General features: G+C 42.0%; 1 protein-coding gene across 1 annotated transcript in view; it reads right to left on the minus strand.

The window, feature by feature from the left end:
* HS6ST3 (heparan sulfate 6-O-sulfotransferase 3) overlaps positions 1-10,553 on the minus strand; it is a 650,135-nt gene extending 639,582 nt beyond the window's left edge. Inside the window, exon 1 of the mRNA XM_046664915.1 lies at positions 9,850-10,553. Coding sequence (XP_046520871.1) covers positions 9,850-10,553 — 704 coding nt within the window. The remainder of the gene's footprint in view (positions 1-9,849) is intronic.
* Between the last annotated feature and the right edge of the window lie 420 nt (positions 10,554-10,973).

Consider the following 10,973-nt stretch of genomic DNA (forward strand, 5'->3'; position numbering starts at 1 on the left):
TCCTGAGGCAATTTTATCATGGCAAGTAAGTTTCATATAGAGGCTAGGGACTGAAGATGATCCTTGTGTTTACAGACCATTGCTGACTCTAGCCACCTCGCAAAATGGTATTCCAGAGAACAAAAGTGTGCAAAGGGGGGTTGGGAAAAAGATGATGGATTTTGGTATGTTCTTCATGGATGTTATTGCCAGGAACTCAAAATGCCCTCCTATGGATGGGAGAAATGAACTTAACACATATGCACCAATCTCAATACATGTATTGGGAGCAGATATTGCACTGAATATTGTTTTTGTTGTTTACAAAAACATGTTGAAAAGTGTTTTGCTCATGGCATTTTGACTCTTGGAATTAAAGCAGTGAAGTGATAGTTCTTCTGTCAAGTTTGCTCAGATACTAACTTTATTGGACAATTCTTCAGTATCTAATGTTAGGAGATCCCATGCTAGTAATGTTATGCACAGAGAGGTGCACGTATGTACACTTTCAAGCATAACAATATCTCCCCCAAAATAAATATGGAAACAGTGTTTCAAAAATCCTTTCAAATTAAAACTAGAAAGATTATACCAGTTTCAAATGTAATACAATTTTCTTTCTTCCCTCACCTTTTACCTTCAGAGACTTTAAGCCATATAAATATTAGTTTTAATGTTCTTAACAGTCGTGGAAGAAAAATCTAAGCAACAGAAAGAACTGCATCTCACGCATATGCTTTTGCAAATTACATCCAGTTTTACAAACTGTTTTGTCATGCCTTAACTAATATTGTTATATGACTTCAAATTCATAAAATACCACACACAGATATAAAATGCATGTTGTACACTATGCATCAAACTACAGACCTAACTGCCTAAATCTGTCACTATTACCAGCTGATTCTGGGGTACTAAGGTGACAAAACACTCGAATTTAGCACTATTTTTATTACGCAGCAAAAAGTCACTTGCCTATGGTGACTGCTCCTTTCCTGAGCACCCTTTGCTGCATACACCATTCTGTAGTTGGAGACTAATGGTCTATACAGAAAACGTGCAGTACAGGTACTAAAAGAAAGGGTATTTATTCTCGGTCTCATTTGTAGAACTGAACGGGGTATTCATAAAACGAATTAGAAGAAATATTTTAAGGTACTATGCTACTTATTCTCCATTTTCATCCCTCCCACCCCCGCAACCCCAAATCCATTCTCCATCTTTCTCTGCCTTGCTGAAACACATGGAGCATATCAACTAGCTCTCTTGTTCTTTAGCTTCTAGCTGGACTCAGCCAATAGAAAACAATGGAAGGAGATGGGAGGAGAAAGTGGTCAAGGCAGTTCCTCCCCCACCCCTTCCTCTTTGCCTCAGCTCCATACTTCTGGCAGTAGCTGCTTTTACAAACAGCTCCTATAAGGAAGCCCTTCCTCCCACTGAGACTGTTGCTCTTGTCAGGCTCCAGCAGACAGTGGATGCTGACCACATGGTTCTCTCCCTCTGCTACTTCAGGCCCATGGGGGTTAACAGTTTCACCTTGTTATTAGTTGCAAGGTACCTGAGGTCCAATGTTGGTGCCTCTACCCCATCCATACCTCTGTAACTAGTCCCTCTGCAACCCCAGAGTGTGCCCCTGCTTGCTTCCAGGATTCTAACTAATACAGCTCCAATGTTTTAAAACAGTAACCTTATGCTGAAAAAGAACGTATAAGTAAATTAAAAAAAAATCAGCAGCATTTAAATATACCAGCGCTCCAAGTCAGATAGCCTCCTGGATAGTTGATTGCTTCCCATAAATGTACTAATGAGACAAACATCGCATACAAGATAAATTTCTGACTTCTACTTTCAACATTACCTTCTGATTCAGTTCTTTTAGGACTTCATTCTTCACCTTGACTACTTCCATCCTTCCTCTCTCCCTCCTCCGTAGCATCCTTCTAATTTACACTCTACATTATCACTGTCTGTTCTCTCTCCCTTGGCATGTCACCTTGTTCTCTACTGCATTATAAGGATCTCACCTTCAGATTCCCACACATGCAGCAAATTACCACATATCTATCTTTAAAGTCTTGTTGACTTTTCTTTCTAGGTCTATGTTTTCACTTTTGAAGTAAACCTATAAAATTCTAAAAGTTCCTAATTAGACTCCACAAAATATAGAAGCTATCATCCAGGCTTGCAGTCAGACATCCATAACCTTGAATTCTTTGGAAGATACAAATATGGAAGACATCAAGGTGGTAAGCATTTCTACCCTCTATGTTTATCAACTAGAATGCAGGGACCACCGTGAACATATGGTGTAAAGTGCAAGGTTCTGACAACAAATGACACAGTATTTACCAATAAAAGCATGGGAAGATGTTAATAATCACAATGAACTACAAATATATGCCCACAGGCAACTCATTCAATTTCACTGAAAGATAGGTTCATTTATGAATTTAATTGTATGTGTTTAAACATTTTTGTTGCTGTTTCATTAATTTCCCATAAAAAAATAACATGATACACTGAAGAAAAGAAAGATCATAAGTTTCCATTCAACAGCATTCATTAAGTGCTCGAATGTCCATGGCATACTAAGAATTAACATTTACTTTTATCATTTATGACTTTTCTTTCGCATCACAGCTTGAAAGTTCATTTTTGCATCATTCAAGATGAAAAGTTCCAGATTCAAAAAGGATAGTACAGGTTGACCTATCATTTTATTTTTACACAAAACAGCACGGATGTATAAGATGAGTTCCACGATAAAATAATAATAGCTAACTCTTATATGCGTCAGGCTCTGTCTGAAGATGTCATGTGTATTATCAGTGCTCACCATGAGATAGTCCTATTATTCCTCCCATCTTCCAGAGAAGGAAATTGAAGTACAGAGCAGGTAGCTGACTTATGCAGGGTTATGTGACAGTAAGTGAGTGACCCAGATCAAAACCCTGCTAGTTTGACTTCATTTTTCATGCTCTTAAACATTATCCTAATTACATTCACCAACTGGGCATCAGCACAATTTTCAGTGATTTTCAGAGGATGATAAATTCGTCATTGATTTTATCCCTTGAGGACTTTTTTCCTAACTTAGGGTCTTCTCCCACTAATCTCCAGTCTCACAGTCTCTAACTACAACCACCACCACCACCTGGCTTTCACCAGTAGTAATCCAGAGTCTACATTATTTGCACTTTTCTCATCCTCCCATCCTACATCAAAGTTTCCACGCTCTCCGTTAAGGCTGATTTTTTCCTAAAGTGAGAATGAATGATGAGATTAACCCTCCCAAAAGGTGAGTACATCTGTTTGTACCCAAATGAATTTTTGATTTGTGGCATACTATCTAAGGGGAGAAATGTCCTCCAATGGTCCAATAAGCTTTGGCCTCTGTACTTACTTTCACTCATCTTCTAGAGAATCAGGGGAGCTGACATCTTGCTAATTATGGAAGGCAACTACTAAGAATTAGAACTTGCACCCAAAATAAGAGTCACGCTACAAAATGTTTGATAATTCCATCTTTTAAAGAATCACAATCTTGTTAAGTTATGCTGATATTTTTACAGGGTATTCTAGAACATGCCATATATTTTTAGCTGACATTGATTGAGCATGTTCTACAGGTCAGTCTCTGTGCTGGGAACTTTACAGGTGCTTTACTGAGCAACTGAATTTGCTAGAGGAAGATATAAACAAACGATATCATCTAAGATAAATGTTTAGTACACTTTCCAACACATAGTTAAATGCTGAGCTACAATTAAAACAAAGTTATATTAGCCAATTAAAATCAACGGAGAATTCATACATGATAAACATCACAAACCAGATAATTGATTACAACAAAATATTAATTTGGGTTCCCCATTTAATTATTTTCATACTAAATCTATTTCTTGGCCCAATAATTTATTTCATGACTTTTAAAATCACATTAAGATTTTCCAGTCTCAATTAAACCTGTGTAATGCATTATCAAGTATAAACAACTGTGAAATGCCATAAGATTCTGATTGTCCTTAGCCAAAATGAGATGATAATAATTAGCTTTTGAGAATAATAAAACAAGCCTAAGATTAAGCAAATCCACACTGTTAGTGACTAAATTTACCTAGCTTCCAATTATTAAATGAACGTTTATATGTCTCTAAAATCAACCTCTTCAAAAATCCCAAGGAAACCATCTGGAAAAAGGCAGAAAAATAAATTATTACCATTTACAGCTTCCAGTTTTATCTTCACAACCCAAAAAACTGAATGGGTTTAATTCAACCTCCTTCTGATTTATAGCAAATATTGGTGGTTTGAACCAGAAGCAGTACTTTAAGAGACTCTGTAATGAGCGTGTAAGTGGCTATGGCATATAGACAGAACAATCTCTTATCTCCTTAGTCTTACGCTACACACAAACCTGATGGTGAAAATTAACCTTCTTTGCAGTTCAACATTTCTAATTAGAAGAGACATCAAAAAGATGATGCTTTAGAAGGCACTAGGGGCCGTAATATTCTAGATAGTCTTTGAAACAGAGCTCTGCAGCCTCACTGTATATTTTAGCCTGCTGTCTAAAGGAAAAGCAATAACCAGATGATGTTTCAAAGTGGTTACGGCTTTTTGTGGCAAGTTGTGTTATATTTTCTCATCTTATCTTTTTATACTTATTATTAAGAAGCAGACATTCTAGTACACAGCATCTATTTATTGCTCTTGGCCCTGAATGTGTAAGACAGTTCACGCCATCAGACTGTGCTTTATCAAAAGTTCCCTTGGTATAATATTTAAAAATGTTTGAGAACTGACTAGTTCACTTATTATCCCTTTTTTTTTTTTTGGAAGTTGATTTTATTTTCTCTGCATAGAGCAGAAAAGGGGAGAAGAAAGAAGATGCTCTGAACTCAGCATAGATTAGAATACAAAATCTTAAAATAAAAGGCCATACAGGCTAAGCCCTTCCCCAGGAAGGAATTCCTCTTACAACATCAATGGCTAATCAGCCATGGCTAAAGTTTTCACCACTGGGGAACACTTCACAAAAGAGTTCACTCTCATTTTAGACAGTTACCAATTTTATGAAGTTCTTTCTTACTCTGAATTGCTGTCCTTATTCTACTTATTCTAGTTGCGTCCTCTGGAGAAATACAGAACACGTCTCCTCCATCTTCCCACATCCTCCTTCTTGGAGCATTGGAAACAACCTTTATTTCTTTCTTTATTTTTCCCATCTCTGTATTAAATATCAATTCTTTCAATTATTCCTCATATGACATGGTTCCCAGATGCTGCAAATAAACTGGAGTTGTAGTCTGACTTAAAAACGTTCCTAAATGGAATGCAAAGAAGAGATCTGAAGTGTCATTTATTTCTCACTTATTTACACCTATATCTGACACAATTGGAAGGACTGTCCAGAACCCAATGGTCTACCCAGGAGCCATATCTATGCTAGCTCTCCTTCTTGTGATAACACACATACATATATACATACACACACACACACACACACACACACATACCAGGCATGGGGATGGTTCTACGATGAAAAGTGGGTCAGAGAACCTCATCTCCCTGGCCACATTGATTGGTTGAAAGAATACTCACAAGTTCCAAGCTAGGCTAATCAGAGTCATTCCTCAAGATTTCAAACTGGAACTCAGAGAAGGCCTACTTTCCTCTTGGCTTGTGGAGCTATTGGAGATGACAGCTACTTACCCATTTAATGAGATAAGCCAATTTGGTAGAATGAAGTCAATATGCAGAGGAGTGTAGGGAGAAAGACCCAAAATCTCCAGTTGCAGTCATTCCTGAAACCAACTTTACCCCTACCTTTCCTGTGGTCTGGTTATTTAAGCCAATAATTCTTCTCTGGCTGAATTCAGTTAAATTTAGGTTTTCATTTGCAACACCTATCTATTACAATCTATTACAATATTCATAGGGTTCCAACTACTCTAATAGGACCAATAAAACGTGGGTCATAAAAGAGAAAAATTGCCATCCCACCCTACAAAAGGTATGGATGGAATCTCTTTCCAGCGTTATTTAAGAGATACTCTTATGAGAACAATACTCACCAAAGAAGATCAAAGTCTATCTTCCCTAACAGCCTAAGCTCCATAGGGCTGACAATATCTGTTCAAAATCATATTCCTAGAACTATCAAGGTGCCTGGCACACAGGAAGTGCTTACAACACCCTCCGCTATATTTTCCATAGTAAACAGAAGGAACAATTGGCAAAACATTGAATATAAATTACCAAAATGAAGACACGAGTTCCCTGGGGAAACCTTAGACATATCATTTCATCGCCTTAGAATTAAATTACCCACTAACAGTATAAATCATGGGACTATAATATCTCTTCAGTCTTTTTTAGCCATAAAAAAAAATGCTGTGATTCTATGCATACTCAACAATGGTAAAGAAGAGTCTTCTAAAGACCTGGGCATGCAGATAAAGAGAAAATGCACAGTAATAAAGAAGGAAGCATAAAGATAATAAGAAAGAATAACCTACCAAAGAAATAATTGGGGGGAAAAAGCAAAGGAATAATAATGGGAAGAAATCATCAGTGATATGATAAAAGAGGTCATTCAGATGTGCCATTTTCCTATTAGCTTCCTATCTTATTCTAACCAATTTCTGTGATCAGAAATGCCCTCTGCGCTGGATCTAAACTGCCAGCCTCTGAGCCTTGCCCCTTCCTGGGCCCATGTAATCCACAGGATGGCTCCTTCAACCTCACCATGCATCTCCTTTCAGAGTTGGCTTCCCACTTCTACCTTTGGTCCTGGATGTTCCTACCTCCTCTCTCACTATTCCAGTTTTTCTTGTCACCAACAGAATATATACCCAATTATATCATGTGTCCTCCATCCCTGTTTCCTATCTTGTTCCCTGCAATAACTGATGCCCAAATGTCTACAACTTTCAATTTATTTCTAAAGTTTGGAACTTTGGGTTCTGTCTTAATACAAAAAATCATACAATGGCATCTCTAGAAATTAAAGTGACCCATTTACACTGAGCTGCTCTAAGGAACTGACCTTGATCCTTTTGTGAAAGAAGGTCTTGATGATGGAAAATATTGTTACAATTGACAACTAATGTCTAAGTATTACTGTATACCTGCATATTAAGTACTAAGTATCATATACTGGCATATTATACTATGCATAGACACTATGCTAAGCACTTTGCATGCATTTTGCCACTCAGTTCTCATAACACATCTACGAGAGAAGCACTAATTATTACCTATGCTTTAAAGATGAAGAAGTTGAGGCTTAGAAAGAGTACTGTGTAACTCCTGGTTACACAGCTAGTAAGCACAAGAGCCATATCCATCTGACTCCAGAATCTTTGCTCTTACCATTACCTGACCCACAGGGGCACTGATCCTTGTGAGAAACAGGGAGGGAAAGCTTGGGGAGAACCAAAAGCAAAGAGACTAGGAAGTTAAAATCAACATGACCTATTCTTGATTTTGCTTAGAGTCAGCCCTATTTGAAAAAGAAACTTGTTCCCATTATGTAGCAATAGATTATCTGCCATTTTGCATTGTGGAAATGTACCCTCCATTATCCAGGCTAATCTAGTTGACTGTAGAATGTTATACCCAGACATTCCAATGACAGACAACTAATTCAATCTTCTCTGTGAGGAAGATGCTACTGAACATCTCTTCAACTTTTTCCCTATAGCTTTTGATGCAGGACACCTCACATAAACCACAACTACTCCATCTAGATGCTGCAGCATCTAGAGAAGAAAAGTAACTAAGAAGGGGAGAGTGGAGGAGGAGGAAAAGGAAGAAGGATCATAAAAGTGGTACCAAAAAACACACTATCACAAAAATTAAAACAAAACAGTGCAGGGTGATTATCTGATAACTTGTGATTCAGGGAGACACGAGTGTTCATGGTCCATCGCTAAACAAAGAAAAGCATTTGACTGTGCAATAGAAACCATATGTTCAAATAGCCGAGGTGGAATTTTCCCATGTTACAGAGCAGACAGACACTGAGTTTCTCCTATAAAAGTGAGACCTTACTGCTGTAATCTATGCATGGTCTGTGGCAGCAGCATCACTTCATCACTAAGCAAAAGTCCAATTAGTTTTAGATTCTATAATTTCTAATTCCTTCAAAATCTTCACCTGTCTACTAAGACTTTTATATACATTGGTCGAAAATAATGCTGATCTTTACTGAAGAGTCATTAGATGCTTCTATTGATAATCAAAGTCTCTAGTTTTAGTGAAATAGAAGCTGGACATCAGACCAGCAAACTCTTTCGGATCGTTCAGGAATTAATACATAGGCGCCTAAAAACAAAAAGTGCAATTTGGGGTGAAATGTAGCAGAGATTGTCTCTCACTGAAATATTAGTATTGTATGTTGGAAAGTTTGAAGTAAAACTTAATTGGAAAACTGTTTTAAGCTAAAATAGAGTGGCAGGATCTAAAATACTACACAATTAGAAATCTTTAAAAGTAAAAAGGTCTTTAAAATATACTAAGGGAGGAGTCTCATGCCTTCATTCCCAGCCCAACCAGCCTCTTATTCTAACCAATTTCCATTAAACAGTGAAAGGAGCAAGGAGGAGAGAAAGTATTTGAAAAACTGCCAGAGGAAAAAAATCCCATAATGAAATTTTGCTCATTCTTGGAGAAATGAAGTAGAATTAGATGCTTCAGTGGTGGTGAATTCCAGAATCTGGGTAGCTTCCAGTAAGTGAAGCTTTTCCATAATGTCAAATGCAAAAGCTAACTGATATCAACATATTGAGCTTGAGTTTTTAAATTTCTACTTCCTTACACCAAATTGTTTGAAACCTTTAAGATAAAAACTTCAATAAACTAGTGTTTCAAGCTTTTAATATTTTAGTCCCTTGAGCAAGCATGTCAGATTAATCTTCAAACTGCACTGGGCAGAAAGAACATTCAACCAAATTCTTAAGCCTATGCCTCTCTCAAAAGATGTTAATAATGTAAGCAGTTTCATTGGCTATTCAGATTTCAAACTTTCCTAATTCTCAGCAGTATTACTATTTAAAAGTGGGGGGTGGGTGGCAGAGAAAGCCATTCTATCCTGAAAGGAAGGGATTTTACTTATTACATTCTTATATTCACTCAGCATTTAGCACACTGCCAGGCACACAGTAGGCATTTAACAAATACTTTTGGAATGAGTTGGTGGATTGTCCTGGGGGGAAGTGGAAATCTTGCTGAGAACAGCATGAGTCCAAATCCTGGCATTGCTCAGCAACAAAGACCATCTCCAGAATTAGGGTTATCGAGGTAGAGCAGGAATTTTGAACGCATATCTTCAAAGCGGCATCAAGAGGATTGTTTCCTGAGCTGGCAAGCAGCCACCCAAGAACCACTTATGGAGGGATTAGTCTCGTCTCTGGCTTCAGCATGCCTGGAAACCTCCCACCTTGCCTCTCTATGTCAAGCTCCCCTGCCTTTTACCAGGTTTGGGTTTCCACTCACATAACTTAAGTACAAGATCCGACCTTGTTGGTCTAACCCAGGCTCCTTGCCATTCTACGGTTTTCCCAGCGTCTGCTCTGAGGGCGGTCACACCATGCTGGGCACAAGGAAGGACACACACAACGGCTCCGGACACCTTTGAAGGTGAAAGGGAAGTGGCAGGAAGCGATGGGGCGAGGGGAGGAGCGAGTTCAAGACCAGGGCACTATCCAGAGGCTTCTTATCCCTCTCCCAAAACCAGTGCCCCAATCCCCAGAAGATGCCGGGGAAGCACCAGCACGCCTAGAGAGCGCAGGGCCGCCCGAGGTCGGGGAATGGGGGAGATGGGCAGGGAAGTGGCAGGAAGCGGGACGGGGCACGGGACAGTACCTGGTGTGGCTGTGGTTGCGGGGACAGTCTTTCTTCTCCATGATGGCCGGCACACAGTTGGTGAGCTCCGTCCAGTCGGCGTGCAGCCCGCAGCTCCAGCCGGTGGAGAAGCGGGAGAAGAGCCACGTCTCCTTCTTGCCGGGCCGGTGGCAGGTGCACTTCTTCTGGCCCGCTTTGCAGCTACACGGCTGCTCCAGCCGGATGTTCTTCACCAGGTGCCGGCCGAACGTGGTGCCCCCGGTCTTCTGGATGTGCAAGAACACGATCACGTCGCGCCCTTTGATGTTGAAATCCACGAAGCGGGTCAGGTCCTTCAGGGTGAAGTTAAAGCGAGGCACGAACCGGGGCAAGGAGCCGTTCTCGGGGGCCTCGGGTTCCGGCTCCTCTTCCTCCTCCTCCCCTTCCTCCTCGGGGTCCCCCGGGTCCTCGTCTTCGTCCTCCGACGCCGCGACCCCCGGCGGCCCCTCGGGAGGCCCCCGGGGCGGTGGGGGCAGCTGGGGCCGCCGCTCCCACTCCTCGAGGGGCGCCTGTGCCCGGCGAGCGGGTCCCGCAGCTGCAAGCTGGCCGGCCTCCCCCGCGCGGGGCTGCTCCCCGAAGTTGGCACAGGAGCTGCTGCAGGAGGGGGACACGTACTGGTACATGATGACCACGAAGAGGAGAGTGAGCACCGGCGTCAGGAGCCACTTGTTGAACCTTTCATCCATGGTCCTGCTCTCAGGCCGGCAGACGAAGCGGCGGCGTCAGCGGCGCGGACGGGCGCCCGCTCGGAAGTTTCGGGGACTCCGGGGCGCGGCTCCGAGCCCGCCGCTCCTCCATGCCCCTAACGCCGAGGCGTGCGGCTAGCTGGCGGCCCCGCGGCACCCGGGGGCTGGCGGGGCCGGGGCCTGGGAGCCGAGCGGGGAGGCGGGCGCCGGCGCGCGGCTGCGGCGTGGGGAGCCCTGCGCTCCCGGGGCGCCCGGCTCGGCCGGATCCCTGCTCCCGCCCGGGCGCGGCGCGCGCTCTCAGGCGACGCGGGGCATCCCGCCGCCGGCGCTCGGGCGCTCAGGCGCAGCGGAGCGCGGCTCGGGTGCTGGACCTGCCCCGGGCAGCTGCGGCCGCGAGCGCGGGGGCTGCATGAGGCTCGC

The sequence above is a fragment of the Equus quagga genome, chromosome 6 (assembly GCF_021613505.1).
Source record: "Equus quagga isolate Etosha38 chromosome 6, UCLA_HA_Equagga_1.0, whole genome shotgun sequence".
Classification (NCBI taxonomy): Eukaryota; Metazoa; Chordata; class Mammalia; order Perissodactyla; family Equidae; genus Equus; species Equus quagga.